The 22336-nt window shown below is 33.0% G+C and overlaps 2 protein-coding genes and 1 long non-coding RNA gene across 3 annotated transcripts; 1 reads left to right on the top strand and 2 right to left on the bottom strand.

The window, feature by feature from the left end:
* Window positions 1–4892: 4892 nt before the first annotated feature.
* Window positions 4893–13036, bottom strand: LOC107427832 (membralin-like protein At1g60995). Its single transcript, XM_048461850.2, has 14 exons — window positions 12736–13036; window positions 11989–12051; window positions 10960–11376; window positions 10463–10544; window positions 9485–9546; window positions 9252–9346; window positions 8150–8229; window positions 7435–7518; window positions 6891–7007; window positions 6635–6720; window positions 6391–6497; window positions 5898–5989; window positions 5726–5802; window positions 4893–5573 (listed from the first exon to the last, which is right to left on the bottom strand). Exons 1-14 carry the CDS (start codon window positions 12886–12888, stop codon window positions 5085–5087), a joined length of 2004 nt encoding a protein of 667 aa, XP_048317807.2. The 5' UTR covers window positions 12889–13036; the 3' UTR covers window positions 4893–5084.
* Window positions 13037–13435: 399 nt separating this feature from the next.
* On the top strand, window positions 13436–15885 carry LOC125418399 (uncharacterized). Its single transcript, XR_007237371.2, has 2 exons — window positions 13436–14079; window positions 14164–15885. It is a non-coding gene; the product is annotated as an uncharacterized LOC125418399 (long non-coding RNA).
* A 444-nt stretch (window positions 15886–16329) lies between these two features.
* On the bottom strand, window positions 16330–21424 carry LOC125424249 (uncharacterized). The gene is made up of 7 exons (XM_016038237.4): window positions 21107–21424; window positions 19690–19789; window positions 19129–19249; window positions 18884–19005; window positions 18491–18612; window positions 18224–18383; window positions 16330–16692 (listed from the first exon to the last, which is right to left on the bottom strand). Exons 1-7 carry the CDS (start codon window positions 21231–21233, stop codon window positions 16584–16586), a joined length of 861 nt encoding a protein of 286 aa, XP_015893723.3. The 5' UTR covers window positions 21234–21424; the 3' UTR covers window positions 16330–16583.
* Between the last annotated feature and the right edge of the window lie 912 nt (window positions 21425–22336).

The raw sequence follows: 22336 nt of genomic DNA, 5'->3' as shown, positions 1-22336 counted from the left end.
AGTAACTTGCGTTTTTTAATTGAGGCATTTCCTAATCTAGAGACGCTTGTGCTACACGTGAGTTTCCTTGCTTAATATGCAGCTTAAATTATTTCTGAAACAAAATTATTCCTTTAAGTTTGGTTTTTTCTTTTCTTTTTTAGATTTTTCTTTTTTTTTTCTGGTTTTGGATTAATTAAGCAGTTTTTTCCTTGACGCAGGCCCCAAATTATTATTCTGATTTAGAGAAGAGACCCATAGTTATGACTGGCAAAGCTCCAAAATGCCCACATAAATTCCTTAAGGAAGTGGAAATAATTGAATATAGTAGTGAATTCGGTGATTTTGAGCGTGTGATGTACTTAATACAGAATACAGTTGCATTAGAGAAAATTATTATCAATTGCAAATACGACAGTCGTCCAAGAATAGAGAAGAACATTGAGCAACTATTTGAAGAGGAAGAAATTGCAAGAAGTCATGCAATGAGTCAACTTCAAAGAGAAATTTGAATTTGTATGCCATTAATCAATCAGTGCTCATTTGATCCATGCATATATAGCATAGATTGTCATTTTTCAGTTTAGGTTTTATTATTATTATTATTATTATTTTTTTTTTTTTAAGGAAAAGACGAGAAACTAATTGTAGAGTTGATCATTATTTGTATATCGTATCAACTTTGTAGTTTTGTCGTCTTAGAAAATGCCCAGATAGAAGTAAACACTGACTAAAATGTAAATTGCTTTTTTTCTTTTTTCAGTCAATAAAATGTATATTTTGCTTTGATGTTGTTAATGATCTATCTAGTTTTTTAAAGTTGATTATAATCAATTAATCTTGCTAGCTTGAGCGATCGTATAAGTAGCTCAAGCCTGCTGAATGAATTACAGCTGACCACAAGGAACGAAATATTCCTAACATTTATGTCAAATAGCTATGTTTAACTACAAAAAGTAACCAAAAGACACGAGGACAGCATAGCTTTTTCCTTTAAACTATAGTAATCTCTGCCTTTTAATCACCAACTGATATAGAAAGCAAAAATCCTGAGGAAACCAAGCTCAAAGATACAAGTAGTTCATAAGTATAATCCTTTTTATACGAGAAATGTACTAATGTATCATCACAGAAAAAGAACTACATAAGAAAATAAAATGCTAGAATTTAGATTCCGCAAAAATAGTCATGTTTACATGAAAAAAAATAAAATGCCAGAAGTTAGGTTCCCCAAAAATACTCATGAAGGCCATACAAACTATCCACCCACTGTATCTACCAACTGAAAAATGGATTCTACAATCAAAGAAAACCATCCTGCAACAGAAAAAGACAGGTCATAATCTAGTTTCCCAAATTCCCAAAAAAGAAAAAAAATAATAATTCTACATGTTAGAAGCTTAAAAGTCCCAGTTCTTTACTCAAATTGACAAAGGACCAAACATAAAAATGGCCTTTCCTAAAAGTTCAAGCTTCCAGTTTTCATATATATTATGGCCACTAGGCCTCTCACTGAAGTTTGTTTTTGGATTGATGTCCATATTAGAGTTGCAAAGTTACATTAAATATCATCTTCACATTAAAAATCCAACGAATAGTAAGATAGAGAAACGTAACATATACACTACCAATGAAATCTCTCTTTTCGTTCATACCACCAGTCTAGTTCGTTTACCCGATGATATGCTTCTCCATATACTCTCTTTTTTGCCACTAAAAGATACAATAACTACTAGCACTCTCTCAACCCTGTGGAGATATCTATGGATATCTTCAAGAATGTCCCTCAATTTCGACGCTCATGAACAATTTCTCAAATACTATTCTTTTGAAATTGAATCGTTTCGTGTTTGTTTCTATTTAAACCATGATCACTGTTCTTTCATTGACAAGTGGATCAGTTTGCTATGAGAAGTAAAACATTTCAAACCCTTGAGTTGGATTTCTCAGTTGTTGGTGGCTTGTCAAATTGTTATCGTTAGTGACAAATAATTATACTAGGGATTAAAATCCCTAAACTAGCTTTCTTTGGATTCTGTATGTGTGAGTGGGAAAGATATTGAGTACTTGTTGTGTAATGCTCCAGTTCTTGAGAATCTGACTGTTCGTGATTCGCCAGAATTGGTTAGTTTGATAGTTTCTGGACAATCGCTTGCATTGGAGTCTTTGATAATAACAAAGTGTGAGAAATTGAAAGGTTGAAGTTTGTGAAGTAAGTCTTGTTACTTTATACATTGAAGGAGATATTGAGACGTCTAACTTTATTCTAAGGGATGTGTGTCAGCTTGTTCACTTGTCTGTTCATTTCAACAAATGTGATAGTAATCCCTTGATTCAAGAAAATTTTCGAATTACAAAGTACTAAGGTTCCTTTCGTTTTGTTTGGTCACACCCTACAAATCCCAACCAAATCCCCAAAAACATTACCCACAATGGAAGTAAACATGTTAGTAGCAGAACCTTTTTCAAAAAGGTCTAACGGGTAAGCTACATAAGCAATATATTGATTTTCTTCTCCAGCAACGGGCTCAAGGCCGTAGCATCGACCTTTGTAACGATCAAGACTGGTAAGCCCGTCATTCCATACAGTTGTCCATGTACCAGTAGAAGATTCAGCAGCTACCGCGGCCCCTGCTTCCTCAGGCGGAACTCCAGGTTGAGGAGTTACTCGAAACGCTGCCAAGATATCAGTGTCTTTGGTTTCAACAAATGTGATAGTAACTTCACACAATTGTTTTCTTGTTGTCTTGCTTAATTACTCACTCTCACAATGGTTGAATGTACAAGGGTAAGCATTTTTTTTTTTTTTTAATCTTTTCTTTTTCTCTTCCTTTTCTGACATCAAATGGGAGGACTCAGAACTTCTTGCACAAGGTAAGAGTTAGTAATATACCCTAGACAAAGAATAAAGCTTTGTTTGGTGGAAAACTGATATACAGGAAGAAATATTGGAGGAAGGGGAAGAGGAGAAACTAAAAATGAGTAAATCTACCACATCCGTATCTTTTGTCCCATTTAATGTCAAATAAATAACTGGTTTTTAGATAGGAGCAAGGGCTAGAAGATTCCACATCCAATCTACACTCCATTATTAATCCCTAAAAAATAATCCCATTTTACTCTCCATTATTAATCCCTAAAAACTAATCCCTTCACATTGAAGAGTTAAAAGTTGGTTATGATTAAAAATATGAATATAATTCAGGGTTTTTTGCACCAAAGCCCCAGGTAGATTTTGTGAATATTGTAGTATCAGCCCAAAACCTTCATACTTTTGATTTTGTGACTTTTTTAATTGTTGAAGTGAATGAATGAATTCTCCTCTTGTAAACAGGTATATAATGAAAATGAACATTATATTGTGGTTAATATATAAAATTTTGCAATGAAAGTCACTCTTGAATGTTTGAATAGATGTTGTACTACTTTCAAGGTTTCTTTTTCTTTTTTTTTTCTTTTTTTTTTTGGGGGTGGTAATTTGAAACTATAGAGGTGAAGTGCAAAAATGTTAAGACTACGGAGAGATTGGTGCCAAAAGCATTCTAATTTACCATGAAGCTCTCTAAATTTTATTTAATTGATTATTAATTCCTAACTAAATGCCAATGGCTAAATAGCAATAATAATCAATACTTTCAATTTTGTTTTTTCTTTCCCTTTTCCATCATAAGCCAGGAAAAAAATGAAATAGTACAATCTTTCCTACCAAATCATACAACAAAATAAGATTAAAATTTTGTTTCCTCTCTTCTTACTTTCCATGTTCCTCTTTCCATGTTGGGTTTTCCTTTTTATGCTGGATTTACTAAACTTACTTTTCGTTTGGCTATTGAAGGGAAATAAATATGATGAAGATGGTGCATATCCGACATTACCAAATCTGAAGCATTTAACTTTGTCTTTGTGTATAGATGATGAAGAAGATGGTGAACTTGGTAGTTGCGTCTTTTAATTGAGGCATTTTTTAATCTAAAGACACTCATGTTGCACTTGTGTATCCTTGCTTAACATAGAGCTTAAATTATTTTATAAACAAAATTGTTCTTTTAACTTTAGTTTTTTCTTTTCTTTTTTAGTTTTATTTTTTAGTATTGGATTAATTAAGTAGTTTTTTTTTTTTTTTTTTTTTTCCCTGATGCAGGCCCCAAATTATTGTTTTGATTCGAAGAAAAGACCCATGATTACGCCTGGCAATGCTCCAAGAGACCCACATAAATTCCTTAAGTGGAAATATTTGAATATGGTAGTGAATTCGGTGACTTTGAGCATGTAATGTGCTTAATAGATAATACTGTTGCATTAGAAAAAATTGTTATCAATTGCAAATACGATAATGGTCCAAGAACAAAGAACATAGAACAACTATTTGATGAGGAAGAAGTTGCGAGAAGACATGCAATGAGTCGGCTTCAAAAAGAAATTCCTTCAACTATAGAATTTGTATGCTAATAATTAATTAATGCTTATTTGATTAATGCATATATAGCATAGATTTTCATATAATTTTTTATCTTTTTAATTTTTTTTTTTTTTTTACAGGTTTTATAATTTTTTAGTTTACACTTAGGAAGAGACGAGGAACTAATTGTAGATTTTGATCGTTATTTGTATCATATCAACTTTGTAGTGTGTTTCCTTGTCTCAAAGAAAGACCAGATGGAAATTAATAAAACAGAGATTAAAATGCAATTAATCGCTTTTTTTCCTTTTTTCGTCCTATAAAATTTATATCGCTTTGATGTTGTTAATAATCCATTTAGTTTTTTTTTTTTTTTCTTTAATTGGTTATAATCCATTAATACTGCTACCGTGAGCACGTATAAGTAGCTCAAGCCTGAGCAATTAATTACTACTGACCCAGTAAGAGAATTTATTGTAAAACAGAATGAAATATTCCCAATATTCATGTCAAATAACTAGAATTGTAAATCTGCTTAAGAAATTTCCTTTTTTCTTTTTCATTTTTCTTGAGCAGACAAATAGGGTATATATTGCACATTTATATTGTTTTTTATACAAAAACATATATCAGAAAGTCGTTGCTATACTAAACCTCAAAGGTAATCTCAAATACTGAATCCCTTCAAATGCAATATAGCCAAACACTATCTTACATTCTGGTTTGTTTGGTTTTCATTCCTAGTTGGTTCAGCATAAACTTGTCCTTGATCTCTCACATCTCTGAACATGGAAAGAAAAGAATTGAGGCCTTCAGAAGAGGCCCCTCCTAATATCCATAATAACAGTGAACTGAAAGAATTCATAGTCCCTGGGTTTGGCCCGTTATCGGCTTGCCTAAAGTCAGCTTGATCTGGCATCTGAACAGGGTTCCCTACCCTCTCGGGGCTGCCATTATTTTCCGGTTGCTGTTGCGAGCCAGGAACCTCCACTCCATTCGAAGGTGCTGTTTGATCTAAAACAGGTCTCAACCCAGGCCCTGAGGTTAAGTCGTTATTAACTACACCAGGATTTCTTGTGTTTAATCTTGTGATGTGCAGAGTTGAAGCAAGGATGGTTGAGGAGGTAATTTGGAAGTCCGGGTGTTGCTGAAGCTGTGACCGTCGATTTTGCATAAACCTTTGTAGAGCAGGTACCTGTAATTAGTCAGCAGTTAAATACACAATCTCCGAAGCAATGGCTAAGCTAAACACTATTGAAGGCATAGCAGTGGCTAAATGCCATAAAAAATTAATAATAATAATAAAATATATAAAAGTACTTTGCAAGTCTAGATGATAATATTTACCTCAAAACGATTCCAGAAGTATAGAATGAGATGTGTCATAAACGCAGCAGTTGTAGAGAGAGCCAAATAAGAGAATCCTGGAAAATACAACCAACACTTTAGAATTACAGAAATAATTTCCACTAAACTTAAGGTGAATAAAAAAAAAAAAAAAAAACATAAGGCCACGTACCATATGAATAGGAAAAGAAATATATGTGGAAAACCAGAAAATAGAGCAAAAAGAAGCGTGGAAAGAACTTCATCGATATGGGTGTGCGGACACTGCAACAACCACAACCATTAGAAGCGCATGGGAGATGCATATAAACAACGAATAGTGCATGATAGATGCACTGTAAATTTTCCTAAAACTAGAAGCTCTTGAAAAGTTTGTCACCATATCAGCCGCAGAAAGAAGCGTATTCATCACATAACACAACCATCCACCTATTCCATGGGCAAAGACTACAATACTGATTCAATATATCTACAAATCTAAAGTACTTAAACCAAGACTAAATACAGCTAGGCACTTGACCCATCTTAAAGCGGTCGAGTACTGGCCACGTATAGATCCAAGATTTCTGATCTAATCCAGCTCTACCAATAGAACATATATATATAGATACATACATATATATATCTATATATATATATATATATAGAGAGAGAGAGAGAGAGACCTGATTAGTGTAAATAGCTCACTCAACCAGACAAGTATTAACACCACAAAGGCCAACAGCTGATCATCATAAAACTCGAAAAGAAAAAATAAGATACCAATCATTATCTGCAAAAACCAACGCAAAATTCTGTCAGCCAACAAATCCAGAGGACAGTTCAAAAATTGATCATCTCGGAGGAATAACAGCAACATGAAAAACTTCATATCTGATACATTTTGGTTGAATGAGTCTGTATGCTTACCGGCACAAAGACAAGAGATTCAATTACATGCACAAAGATTAACTGAAATGTTGGAAGCCGATGCCGAGCATGATGTTGAAGCTGCACTGCAATATTTAGACAGAAGTGAACACATAATCATATTTGAAGAAAGGCCAGAAGGAAACTTGTTTTAGACAGTGGCATCCTAATATGCTTCCACCAAACTCTTTTTATTATTTAACCTTAATCCAAATACACCATGCCTTATCTCTTAAGATTATGCAAAAAAACAAACCTGTAAACTTCAGCATGCGACTTTGTGTCTCTCTCAACGTAAATGATACTGACATAGTAGTTGTAAAGAAAACAAAAAGTGACATCATAAGCACGCCACACTTGGTCACAAGGTAGTCTGCACCAAAACCATATAAAAACATAAGTTGTCTAAGCACAATTCAAATCTCTAGAAATGAGTAAAATTACAAATTACAAAACTAAAAGAAGCCAAGTTGCCCTAGTTTTAGTTGTAATAAGAAATGGATTTCCCAGTTACTACAATCACTACCAATGGCATGAGCACCTTCATAACTCCAACATTATTAAATGCTAATAAATATTTAATCCTGCAATATGTAATTTAATTTTACAGACAACATGGCAAGAGATTTGCAATTTCTCCAATGGTATTCAAATTAAGTAATGCATATTTCTTTGAGTCTGCGTCCTCAATCAAATACTGTAAATTGTTCTACCAATTCCTAATAGGATATATTTTCTGATGACATAATATAGACTCTAAAGAGAATCTAGGGCTTAGGTGGTTCTCGTGTATAACTAACCTCCAAATCTTGCAGGACCTTCAGGTGGTTCTTGAGCATAACTAAGATTATAGAACTCCTTCGATTGATAATTGTACAGATAACCTGCAATGAAGTACCAAAACTTGCTTAGGCACAATAGAACTGTCAACAGAATCAAACTTGATAGCATACTATTCAGACTAAGCATGCAGATTAAGAAGTAAAAAGAACTCCTAAAATGCCAAATATTTATCCCCGGCTATAACCATAATAAACAATACAAGTACCATGTAATTATTTGTGTCATATTAAAAGGACACCTTGGAAAGGCATATTAGGACATCTTGGAAAGGCTTATTACTGAAGATATCAAAACTCTTGGAAACCCTGATTTTTATTCTCATTTGTCCTGCACTCTCTCTCTCTTCTCTTTTTCACTATTTCTCTCTAAATTAATCCTTTTCCTCTACGTTTTCTCCCATCGTTCTTCTTGTCTTCCTAGCTTGAATAATTTCAAAGAGAGAGATTGATATAATGACTGTACCATTGTACTCTAATTTGTTAATCTTCAATAAATCAATACAATTAATGAAATCGACTGTTAGTGGTGGAATTTAAGCTCAATTTGTTCATGCTTTCTTACATTCATTGGACAGTAATAGAAAACAAAGGTTAAGAAATGAAACAGAATCAAAGAAGATATTAAACTGAATGGTGAAATTGTAAGTGTTAAATCAAGGGAAGTATTTATTACCTTGACCAGGAGAACTTAATAAACTGTTCATCAAAATCGTATCATATCCAACAAATCTGTTTATAAGAAGTTGCTGCCACCTGGTATGAAAAATTAAGAACCAAAAAATTCAGTTAAAATTTATTTTAGTAGACAACTTCAATATGCATGTCAACTACAAGATACAAACTGCCACAAAATTTGATTAAATCTGAAAAATTATTGATCAATAAAGAAAATTTTCACACATGAACCTTCTTATTCATCAATTAAACATTGTAATGCCAAGGGTCGTTGGGCTTCGTTTGTCAGCCAGGCACAAATCTCCCATATGTATATCACGCCTCAAAAAATGTCTAGACATTGACTTCCAAATAAAGCTTTACAGAATTGCATCTAATGCACGAGCATGATCAGATTAAACTTTGCATTTTGGGAGGAGAGAAATTGCTATTTTCTCATTGAAGATTAACGTGTAATAACTAACTAACCATAAGTCAGAAGGACAGCATAATTTTTTCTTTTTCCCCTTTTTTTTATTTTTTTATTTTTTATTTTTTTATAGGTCTAGTAATGTCTGTTTATTCTGATGTTTCAAATAAGAAATTATATAAAAAGCAAAAACCTCCAGGAAGACCAAGGTCAAAAATATGACTATCTCATAAGTTCCTTTTCTATAAGAAATGCTAATGTATTATCACAGAAAAAGATTTACATAAAGAAATAAATGCCAGAGGTTAGGTTTTCCACTCAATATCTCCCAAATGAAAAATGGATACAGTCAAAGAAAAACATCATAGGACACAAAAAGACAAGGTTATAATCTAGTTTTCCAAATCCCAACAAAAATAAGCCTACGCGCATAAAAGTCCCAGTTCTTTAATCAAACTGCCTGCGGATAAAACACCAAAATCATGGGTATTTTCTAAAAGTTCAAGCTTTAGGTTTTAATACTACAGCCACTAGGGCTCACTGAAACTTGTTTTTGGACTGATTTCCATATTAGAGTTGCAGTTTTACAACCAAGCAATGAAGTTGGAGAAGAATTGCAGGTCTTACACATAATGTCATTTCAAAACAGATGACAGAAACTACAATCTGTGGCACAATCAGGAGATATTACCTGTTCCCAAAGCAGGAATGTCGAGCTGAAATGCTAATGTTGACAGTAAGTATATTATGCCGGGATTTAGCACCTTCAGGCAGCAACAAGTAACCCTGTAGAAAAGATCTTAGTAACTTACGTTAGGAGTACCAACAACAATGAAACAAGCTTCAAAACAATGATACCCCACCTGTTGCAGCAAAAGCTCATAACTGAAGATATAAGGAAGAAAAATTATCTTTTTTTTTTACCTTTTCCATAGTGTACAAGTAAGTTGGCTCAAACGTTTTACATCTCTTCTCAAGAAACTGCACTGAGATACATAGTGAACATGCACCAGTCAATAATGATGATATCTAAAGAACTTCTAGGAGAATGGACTAAAAGCAAAGTTTTAAAAATTGATGTATAATGCTACTAAAGGAACACATAAACAGTATTGATCAGTCCATTGGAGAAACTGGAAAATAAGTTAAAAATTGCAAAATGTGAGAAAATACCCAAGAATAAAGAGATGCCCCCCACGTCCACCTTTCATTATCAATACCATCTTACACTAAAATTCCAAAAAGGAAAAACCTATTCTTAACCAGGTCATATACACTTAACCTCCTCCCACAATGAAAAGATGCGAATAGAACAGATAGTAAGGGCAAGCAATATAACAATTTATAACCATGTCATTCCTATTTTGAGTTCATCAAAATAAGAGACCAAGCGGCAATTTTTACAAATGAATCCTTCACTCGCACTTTTCCGTGGCTCTGTTAAATGCACCATTCAAAAACAATATTTTTCTTTGTCCACTTTTTCATCCTTCTATCTTTTCCAAACTTCCAATTTTCAACCTCCTAAAGAATGAGTTCAATAGTGAGAAGAAAATGACATACTATATCGTTTTCATAGCAAAGACAACCAGAGATAATGGAATTTAGGAATATGTAAAAGAACTCCAACCAGAATTCAAGATAGTAAGCAGTAATATTCATCAATAAGGACCCCTCAATAAATCCCATCATGTTACCCAAATAAAGAATTTTTCAAGTTCTACAATGATGAGGCTATATTATAATGATTACAATCAAATGACCAATGGAGATGATTAAAAAAATTCAAAAAATGAAATTTTTTACCATTTTCTTTTTAGTTTTGTTAAGTGATTCACAAACAACCTACGAAGTTGTGATGACAGGTAAAGGAACAACAAAATAAAAAGGTCCACTAAATACCTGCATACGAGTTCGCTTTATCCAAATGAAGTATACGCAGCAACTTTGGAATATCAACATTTAAATGTATACCTGTAATATCCTGCATGTGGAATTAAAATTTCCGCAGAGATCAAATTAAGCTTCCATAAAGATTTCTTTTAAAAAAATAATAATAATAATAATAATAAAAACTAAAAAAATAAAAAAACTTTATTAATGTGCAAAAGACAAAGTGTGGTCAAACAAAACAAATAAAAACATAGCAATATAAATATTTCATGTCATGATCAAATAAGATACACTTTGCAGCATGCTAAAAAGTCTAACTGTGTGACTGGAAAATAGGTGAGATTGAGAGTATCAATATATATTGGAAGATAACTATAAGCATACACATATCAGGATGCATTGACATTGAGGGTGCTAATGACAACACAATGAGGTAATTATAGTTACAGAAAATGCAAATACATGAAAGCTAGATCCTAAAGGGAAATTCTTCCCCAATGACTCACCGACAACTTTGAGAAACTTCTGACAATTTGCACAGCATGTCTCCAAATGAACGATATACGCCTGTACCATTTTTTTCCAAAATGAAGAAATGCTGCTTTAAATGTCTCCTTGGCTGACAAAGGAAAACTACCACGTGTCTCTTCCTTATCAGTTTTAATAACAGTGTCATCATGACTATTGGTAGAGCTATCAGATTGACGTTCATGTTCAGTATCAGACTTCCAAAACTTCAATGCCAATTTACCCCTCCTAGCATTGGAACGAATCCAATTCAACCAAAATTTAGCAACTGAAAATGTCATTCCATCTCCATCCACATTAGAAACTTCTAATTTATCCATTGCAGATTCTGTTTCAAGAGCATCTGTCATATCAGATTCAGACTCATTCTGTGACCACAATCCTGCACTAGTTATCTACACCACCAAGGAAAAAATTTTAAACCAAAAAAAAAGAAAAAAAAAAAAAAAAGAAAAGGTTTCTTAGGCTTTAGAAACATAATTAACATACATGCTCAAAACCAAGATAAGGTCATAGAGCTTATAAAGATACATTAAATAAACAGTGGGTTCATAAATCTGTAAATATTACCAAAAGTAAGGAATAAATCCAGTGAAGAAACTTTGAGTTTGAATAAATACATGTTGTACATGGTTCAAAGTTGAAAAAACTTAAACCATAGGAATCCACGTAGATATCAAAGTAATATAAGTCATGCATGGTTTTGTGTTTGAGTCATTAAGAATTAGAGTTGCAGCAAAAATTTGGACGTGTTTTCACTTTCCAAGCACAAGGACAAAGAGTTTTAAAATCAAGCTTTTATAGTTCCTCATTTTCTTTGGACCTAATGTATTCCAAACTTCAAGTCTTTTAACACTACTTCCTAGCCTTCCCCCCCCCCCCCCCCCCCCCCCTTCTCTTTCTCTCTTTTGAGAATAAAATGAACGATATTATGATCTTCAATCGCCATCTATGCTAGATAGATGCAAAACCAAATGCAACTATATAAAATTGAAAACGATACATACCTTAATTTGAATAAGTTGTGCTTCAGATGTTTCAACTCCAGAGAGCTCACTGGAACAGCCAGGCTTCAAAATTACAAAAGAATGGATGTGAGTTAAAAAAAAAAATATATATATATATATATATATTAACAAGATGACTACATAACCCAAATCTTACACAAGTAGAGAATGATAACAAAACAACCTTGAGGAATAATTTAACTGAATGCATCATAGTTATATTCCTAAAAACTTGAAAAAAGGCAGAAACTTCTGGGTTTCATCTGGTGCTAAGCAGACATTACTATAATATCAATTGGAACCATGTATTAAATGTTTGAATACTATAAAAAACATGAATCTCATAAGGCTGCTTGAAATGAACATATATTGAATTTTCATTTCGTTCAAAGTAACAAACAGAAAGCGCCATAAAAAGCTGAAATTTAACTAGCTGATTGACAATACTATCCCATGATTGTTCTCTATTGGGAAATGAAATTTCTAGCTCGGAATGCAGACATTCATGATTAATACAATTAAAATAGTAATTTTTCGTAATGCATAGCTCCAAACTCATCGAGACCCCACTATGAACAAATTACGCAATCAAATTCAATATAAAAAAAAAATTTTAAAAAATACACTTACTACAGTAAGAATTGAAGCCATAAAACCCTAATAACAGCCCCAAAAAAAACACTTTCAAAAAATCCAACAAAAAAAAGAAAAACAAATGGAGGCTGAAGAAGCTTCGTAAACAAACACCTGCTGAACATAATTGGCGTGCATAACAACGAGAATACAGAACAAAGTGATGGCGACGAAGAGGCAAATATACTCGAGAGCAGCTCTCATCTTTGGTGTAAGCATCTGGGAGAAGCGCTCTTGAACTCGTATAAAAGTCTGCTCCGGATCCATCTCTCTCTCTCTTTTTCTCTCTCTAGAAATACATCAGCGCCGGTTGAATTTTTTGGGGAACACAGATTTTCCCGAGAACGTGATGGAAAATTCAAAATCAATTTTTTATTTTTTATTTTTTTACCTGGTCGTGGTTTTGGGCGTTTGGTTTTAGCTTAGGTGTCCATCTGAAATATTATAATACTCAGACACGTTTCAAACGAGGATGACGAAAGGATGCCTTTTGTTTACTGCTCTGTTTGGTAATCGGATTTTGGCTAGCCACACACTGGCGTAAGCCTATTCCTATTCCGGGTCGGCTGTTAATCGCCGACATGAATAAAATAATAAAATCATGTTAATTTATTTATTAGTTCTATTGAAATATAATTTTATTAATCAAATTATATTTTTAAGCTCTCCATTTTTGTTCATTTACATGTCCACCAGCCAGAAACCCCATCCAACTCTATCCTCCATTTGACCTACAGTGACATAGATTTACAGTTTAAAAGATTCATTTGGAAAATTTTAAAAACTGAAGATTTACCATGGAAACTAAAGCAAAACAAAGAACCAACTTATGTCCCACACTTCATAACTTATATGATTTGTTATTACATTTGGAGTCACTTCCGTATTTTCACATGTGCATCGTCTAGTGGAGACCTAAACATACTATAAAGAAAATTAACTTAGATATCTACACCTATGTAAATGGAAGAATATTTTAAGGTGGTTTAATATATATACATATATATATATGTAAATTATATTTATACATAAATGGAATAGTATTTTGGCATGGATTGTTAATATTATGTATATGTAAGTAAATGAGTAAGTACTGTTGTGTGAGTAGCAGTGAGAGTTACTTGGAAGAAGGAGTTAAAGAGTAAATTGAAAGAAGAAAGTGGAAAGTTCCATTTTGGGAAATGGGAAGCAGGAGGTGGTATTAAACACTTTGAGTTTTGTCCTTGCAAGATAACAAGTTGCCATTGCTTTTGACATCTCATGTGGACATTTGTCATGGAATTGATTAATTCCATATATCTCCCATTCTTTAAAATAGATCCGAATTAGCATAACTCTCATTCTATTCAGATCTTTCTCTATTCCCTCTGCCCTTCATGGTTAATACCTCTTACTGCTTGAGTTTTGCCAAGTCGATCCAAGCAAGGATGAAATTTTAGAGAATTTTGCTTATTTGAGGTAGATTGTTAAGATTGGGTGCTTGGGATTAATATTTGTAGTTAGAGAAAAGGTAACAAGTTGTTGAAGTCCCCATTTTTGTAGGTCTGGAGCTGTATGAAGGTCTTAATTCAACTTTTGAAGGAAGGTAAGCATTGAATTGCAAGATTATACTTTTATTAGAGATATCTTGGTTTATAAAATTGTTCTAGCACTTTTTGCTTCAGGAATTGTAAGTTTAGATACAGAATTTACTTTGATGTGAGGTTTGTTGCATCTGTTTAGTAGACTTAATAAGCTTTTATTAGCCTTTTAAATCACTTGGATTGAAGAAATCATGTTCCTGGACAGTACAAATCACTTGGAAGTTATGACTTGGTTTAAGGTCTTAAAGGTGTTTAAATAGGCTAAAATTTAGTATTTGTTTAATTTAATAAGTTAACTTATGAACTGGAAAAGTTAAAACTTTGTTGGGGTTTTATAAATTGAGTTGTGGAAATGATTCAAAGTATTTAGGATTCTCTTTTAGACTTGAAATTTTGCAGAAACTTACTTTTTTATGTTTATTTTATTTACAAAAAATTTAAGGTCAATATCCTTTGTCAAATTGTGGAAGTCGTACTATAAAGGTTCAATAAGGTTTTTTAAAAAAAAAAAAAAGAAAAAAAAAACATATTTTTGTGTTTAATATTTAGTAATAGTTAAGTTTCAATTTTTTTGTTTATTCAAGAGTTTTAAGTATTTAGTAGGTATACGGATTTATATTATCTTTTATTTTATAAAGACTTGTTGAGAATTGCAAAATTTAATGTAATAAGCTACAAGGTTGCATATTTCCAAGTACGCAAACTTGCACTTGAAATCACAATTGTACGTGTCTGTGTGATGCTATTAGATGAGTTTGTGATAAGCTACTATGTCCTGGGATCTTCTTTATGATAAGATCAATGTGATTGCTAAACATATTGATGAGAAGATACACAGGCATGCATTGGACCAAAAGCATTCATGAACTTGACATACACATGGAAAGAGATTTTATACATAAAAAATTACTAGTCTTTTGAAAATCATGTGATGATCGCCAGTGCACAAGACATGATTGCAGACCCAGTAGAGATGTTGACTAGCAACTTCATCTACTGCAATGATGGAGATAAGAACACAAAAGAATTTTTCCGTAATGGGTTGTTCTAGATATCTTAGAGTTGAAAGATACCGATAATATATATATTGCTTTAGATCTATGACGGTCTAGAAACAAAGTTTTTAGTTATAAAGTTTACGAAAGATTATATAACTAGATGATTTTGACGAGTATACCAAACTTGAGTAGGAAAAAGAAAAATAGTTGATGCATAATTTTAAAACAGAGAAAAACATGATTTTGTTACATATATGCATTTCAAATGCATTGCATCACATAGTTTACTTACTAAGCTTTCAGTTCAGAATATTTCAGGATACTTGCGTTGTAATTGCATCACATAGTTTACTTACTAAGCTTTTAGTTCAGAATATTTCAGAATACTTGCGTTGTAATTGCATCACATAGTTTACTTACTAAGCTTTTAAGTCAGAATATTTCAGAATACTTGCGTTGTAATTGCATAACCTCATATAGTAGGAGGTTAGCTGAAAATACGTGCAAAGTTAGCATCCAGTCAAGCCCACCAAAAGGTTTTCCTAACCTACAACTTTCAAAAAGATTGTCGCATTTGTAAATAACGTATAGTAGTAAATTTTTGTTAGGCCTTGTTTTTGAAACTATTACTACCCTGCAATATTGTAGAAACCTATGTAATATAATTTAGTTTTATAAGTCTATTTTCAGTTTATGGGCAAAGCACACTAATACAAATGCATATAAAGTTACTCTAAACCATACACACGCGCAGAAAGTTGCATTCCTTCCTTTAACTGGAAGGTGCGACAACCAACAAACAGAATAAACCCAAAAATGTATTGGCATCAATTTTATAAGAATCAATGAATAAAAGATTCTCTTAACACATTCTATATTATTAAAAGTCAAAAACAGAAAACAACTTTTTATCCTTCATGATAACAAGCATCTACAATTTTGTACTACATCCATTAAAAACATCCAATAAAGAAATGAAAAAGAAGATATTTCAGTGTCTAAAAATACCCTATTTTAAAAAAATATACTCCTTACGTGAAGAAAGATGGTCTTTGAACATATAAAGCATCATCTAGGATGCTCCATCAATATTATATCAATTGGAAAAGCTGAGAATAATAATCTAGTAGTACAACAACAAAACTTGTTCAGCCTTTATGAACAATTACATTTACATTAAAACAAGGAGTTTCAATAACAATGCCCAATTTGATATATGAATATATACAAGGTGATCCACTTCTTATGATCCCTGAAGCAGTATTGCAATAACTGTTTTAAGTAATTTAGCCACTATAATTTGTTAATTCCCTTTGTGAGTGTGTATACATGAGTCAAATTCCTTCAGTTAAAAGGGACAGGAAACAGAGAAGAATTACTACTATGATTCTACAACTGAGACAGCTGCATAGGAGGCAGTCTCTTCCTCGGAGCCATTAGACCTAACCTTTGTCTTCCATGAAACCTTCCATATTTGGAGCAAACTTTGCCTGCAAAAAAAGAAGCCAGATAAAGTGCATGAATAAGTGAGGTGGATAGATGTGTTCAAACTTAAAAGATGCCTAAAAGTAATTAGAATAGTGCACTTGTTAGGTTTAGAGTAATCGCAAAAGCCAACGGACAAAAAAGGTATAACCAACATGAATGAACAAATTTGACCAATCGCACAAATTTGGAGCTTGGCAAATTTCTAATGGTCAAGCCACTGTAATGGTCAAAAAATGACATTGGTAAATCCCCAAAGGCCTAATAGAAGTTTTTCATCCTCTCAGATATGAAAAGGACTTCAACAAGTGCTCACGTTAGCAGAAGAGACCTAAAATTCTTGACTTATTACGACACATTCAACTCAAGCTATGCAATTATGCTCCACCCAAATTCCACAGAAAGAAAATTGGCATCATCTTCAATGACATGAAAGATACATATGTATCCAAAAGGGAGAAAATATCACTTGTTAGTTTGCACTTGCAAACTTTTGCCAATCAGCTGAACAACTTATTCAAATGCACACACTTTAGAATGTTAAACTCTTCAATATATATAAATACCAACTCTTGCGGTTTGGCGGTACCCATTTCCCTTCATTAAGGAGATCATGGTTCTAGTCTTATTAGAGTACATAGTTGAACCCCTTAAAAAGCAGGGGGAAATATTAGGAAAAGACCAATTGCAACGTCATAGAAAGCGAGTGGGGAAAGATACAACATATTCAACTGCACACATTTTAGCTCATTAACTCTTCAATATAAATAAATACCAATTCTTGCACTTTGAGGGTACCCATTTCCCTTCACTAAGGAGATCATGGTTCTAGTCTTACTAGAATATATAGTTGACCCCTTTAAAAGGTGGGGGAAATACTAGGAAAAGACCAATTGCAATTTCATAGAAAGTGAGTGAGGAAAGATGTCTATCAGATTAAAAATTTTCCCTTCAAGTGTGGAGGAGAGGAAAATTCAGCAGGTAAGCACCCACATATGAAGCCTCAGGTTATTACTTATTAATGTCTAATAAACTTCATAGAAAACTAAACTAAATTGATGTAAAAGTACTACATAAAAGGCAATAAGTAATCCTAGAACAGTTCAGAAGATAAGAACGAAAGTACTCAACAACATACTTCCAACTAATATAAATCAAAGAAACAAGACTATCCTTGAACTCCTAGCAGACAACATAAAGAAGACAAAAACTTAATTTATCCTGACTCCTTACAACTTAAATATTATTCACAAAAACTTAATTTATCCTGACTCCTTACAACTTAAATATTATCCACAAAAACGATCCTATTCCTTTCCATTCACGTTGACCAGAATAAGGCCCATCAATGACCAGGATCTTACTTTCGAAGCGCTTGTCAGTAGTTTTAAAAAGACAGATACGTCCAAAGAGTTTTGCTATGATGCTTTTCTTAAGGACTTATATCTACATGGAAATGATAAAGCATAAAAAAATCTATGCAGAACTAAGTGAAGAGAAAAAACCAAACAACATAACTAAAACCTAAAAACTTACCTCTCGGTTTCGATAGTTCTCTTTGCAAGCATGAGTGTCAAAAGGACAGGAACCATGGCAGCACATAAATGCTTGAGTGTGTGCCCGCTGACAATATGATGTGTCCAATTATAGATGGGTTTATCAGCAGCTTCTTCCACTTTAGCTAAAAGATAAAATACTGCAATGTCGGAGAAAATAGAAATTCATACCAACATAGCAAAAGGTCAAAAGCCCAAAGGTATTCTAGAATATAACCAAGGAACTCAGATGATGAAGAGCACATACCTGCAGCCCAGAGCCAATACGTCGAGTGTGTGTACATTGGAGGCAACAAGATGGCCATAACAGGAATTGCAATACAAGGAAGAAACTGTACCAAAGCATATGGCCGGAGGTCATCAAAAAACCTGCAAGAGAATGATGAAACAATTATGTTAGACAGAAAATCCAGCTAAAAGACGGATAATTACAGTTATACCCCCTCTATCTTCACTCAAATACAGCTGTACTCTCTTACTTTTTATTTATCTCACTTAACTGAGGGTGTTAGCGTTAATTTTAAAAAATAGAGACATCTCATTGCATTTAATTGAGGATAGAGTAGGTTACAAATTTCCAATAAGGCAGATAAATTACAAACAAGAATGACAATAGCAAGGATGAGTAGTATTTGCTTGCCTCCAATACAATATGCTTATTATACCAGCCAAAAGTAGAGGAACAACAGATATTGTTCCTTTCCGCTCATCAATCCTTTCAATGATAAAGATTGCCATGATTGAAGTGAATGCAATAGTCATCTATTTTTAACATAAAGAGGTAAAGGTCAAAAGTTTAAGTAAAAGCATAAGATTTTTGTAACAGCTAATATTCTTTTTTATATAAACAATTAAGTAAATGAAAAGAAGAAAGAAGAAACTCACTGGCAGACGATCCCACACCAGACGAGCATCATTTGGCTTGAGATGGTAGTATGCGGACCCAAAAGCAACAGCAGCCACACCAACATAAAAACACGTCCATCCCCAAAGCTCACCTTGCAACCTTATATTACAAACATTGAAAAGTTTGAAGTGGTCATATAATATAACAAGTTTTTCAGAAAAAAGAAGTTACATAATTACAAAGACAAATCGATTAGTTATAGTTCGTAAGGCATATATACAGACCTTAAAAATAAAACCCTACAATTTTCTTTTCATTTTACTATGTGAATTTATTTAATATTTCCTTATAACTTACAGATGTTTTAAAGGGGAAAATCGATTAGTCATTTAAATATTGCAATACAGATTACAGGATTGAGAGAGCTTGAAACTACAAAAGAAATTCAAGGAATTCTTTGAAACAACATATATCCTAGAACCAAATGTAATCAAGACCAAAATATAAGGAAAAGAGAAGTGCACCAGAAGGAACAAAACAAAATATTTCATTCCTTCTATACATTGTAATAGATCAAAAGTTAGAGAAAGTTATACTACCTCAGCTTAAAATAATTGCGATAAAAGCAAAGCACCAGTCCTATGATGCCAATAACGAGGAATGGGAAATTTGAAACCACATTAAGCATATTAGGAATTCCTGGGAATGGAAGAGAGAATGAGTTTCCACCAATGGATATCTTCTTCAAGCTAAAGAATGTCATAAAAGGCATATTATATAAATAATGATACATGCTAAGTAGATGCATGCTTGGTTTAGAAAAGGCATATCATCTTCATCCCATGTTTCATATATTTTCCAGCTTACTTCCAAAATTATAGTGCCAAATAAACTACAAAGCAATGACTAGGCAGCCAGCATCCAAAGGATGCTGAAAAATGAGTTAACATGAAAATGTCAATTGTGATCTAACCCACTGAATTATGGAAATATAATGCAAGAAAACATCGAATTAATTTATGATAGAATCACTGGAAGAAATTAAGATCAATCTGAGCTTACATCTCATTTTAAAAACATAACTAGTGCATCTAAATCAGCAAATCAGAGTTACAGTGAAGCCTATAGGTTATAGCAATACACAGCATTCATAAGACAAGTCAACTATTGCACACTTAAATTTAAAAGCAACGGGAAAAGTTTTATGGAAACACACCAAAGTCATAGCACAAAATCGGATCTGAGGCATAAGAAAAAGGTCTAATTGATGTATCAAGGGGCAAAAAGTAAGCGTGAGATTGGTACACCTAAGTCTAACAGTCCATCTAGGAAATATTACAATGGTTCCTTTTACAACACAGCCCTGAAGATCTTCATGTTTGTCTTATTCCATACCACAAATGCCACTACAACTATAGAAATATAATAGTGGACCACTGGCTCAGGTTCCAAACGCATGGCTTAGCTACAACCAAGCATTCTTCGAGCTCTGTAAAATAAACTCAAGCACAATTTCCACCGCTCCTAGACTCCAGCTACGACATGATTACTTTGGTCTTTTTTAATTAAAAGCTAACCCCCATCAACCACAAAAGCATTTTATTTCCACACAACAATGCATGGAAAAACCTTGATCACACTATTTGGGTTTTCAATGTCTATAACATTCATATATCAGATAAATTATAACCCAAAATTCATTAACAATTTCACCAAGCTTATCAAATATGTCCAATAGATTCCAAGTCAATGAGTACATTAAATCCAATACTGACTTCCAGAACCAACTAAAAAACTCACACGGCTTCCAAAAACAAACAAACAAAATACAAACCCTAAGCTTATTTTCTCTAAAATTGAAACAAATAAATAAACTGGGTCCAAGTTGAAAAGCAGAAAAAATCTAATCTATACATGAATATGCATACTTGCAGACATACAGAAAGAGAATATAGAGATTGGAGGAAAATGGAAGCCCCATAAGAGAGAGAGAGAAAGAGAGAGAGAGTAGTTGACCCAAGAATCGGCGCTTATCAGCGAAATCATGGTAGGCTTGAGACTGAGGAATCGCTGGGGTGACCATCATCAGCACCACAAAGCAGAGGATTGCTACTCCCCATGCGTACACCGTCCTCTTCCTCATCTCTCTATCTGTTTTCCAACTTTTTGATCAAATTCCAATACCTCTCTCAGACTTCTCTTGCTTCTGAAAATTGTCCAATATAAAGTTACTGCTTTGGATTCTTGAATTTTTCTTCGGAAACAAACAAGTCGAAACCGACTGGATTTTCGGATCAACAAGCGGTGAATCCGACCCGGCCCCAAATCTTATATATACATATAATAATAACATATCCTACGTATCTTTTTTTTGTTTTTTTGGTGGTGTTATTCTTTATCTTTGTTTTAAGCATGTTAGGTCTTCGATACGTTTGAGTCAGTCACAAGGCAATTAAAGTATTATTGTTTCATATTCTCTGTTTTGTTGAAGCTAATCAATCTTGAACAAAACATTTTATGACGCTATAATATTTTTATTTGAGTATTATTAATACATGAAATATTTTACCAATTTTTCAGTACACGTGGTGGTCACTATGTTGATTAATCTATTTAATTTTAATGCATTTCGTTGCATTTTCGTTATTTGTTACTGCCTATTTTTGTTTGTCATGTGGTGCTGGGAAATGGGATTTTTGGTGTTACATGTGTTTATAACATGTATATATATATATATATATATATATATATTACTAAAAAGGAAAAATAAGGTAGGTTCATGCACTTGTTTATTTTATTATGTGGAAGAAGAATTTCTAAGAAGAGGTGGAGCAAATAAAAATAGCACAGAAGCAGAAGCAGGAACCGTGCAGATAGTGTGAGCAAAGCTCTTCAACTTTTATTTATATATTTATTTATTTCTTCCAAATACTCATGTATGGTGTATATAAAGGTTTTCGTTGTTGATCAATAAAGAAGTATTTTTGTTTTCCTTTGCAATTGTTTTTCTTAAAATATTTTTATTATATTACTGGTAGAAAAATAATTGAATCCCATTCTAAAGTTGTCACAAAAAGCAACTAGCAAGGCAGCTAAATAAGCAAATTACTCATGACTTTATTATATATGTACACACTTTAATAACATTTAATAGCAATTATGGTAAGCACAAAGGCAAGAAAATCTAAGTTTTTGGGATTTTACTTGGTATTTTAAATTTGGGCTTTTAGCATCATTATCTTATTC

Source organism: Ziziphus jujuba, chromosome 9 (genome assembly GCF_031755915.1).
Source record: "Ziziphus jujuba cultivar Dongzao chromosome 9, ASM3175591v1".
Lineage (NCBI taxonomy): Eukaryota > Viridiplantae > Streptophyta > Magnoliopsida > Rosales > Rhamnaceae > Ziziphus > Ziziphus jujuba.
The sequence above is the reverse complement of the archived record's forward strand: the minus strand, read 5'-3'. Positions and strand labels throughout refer to the sequence as shown.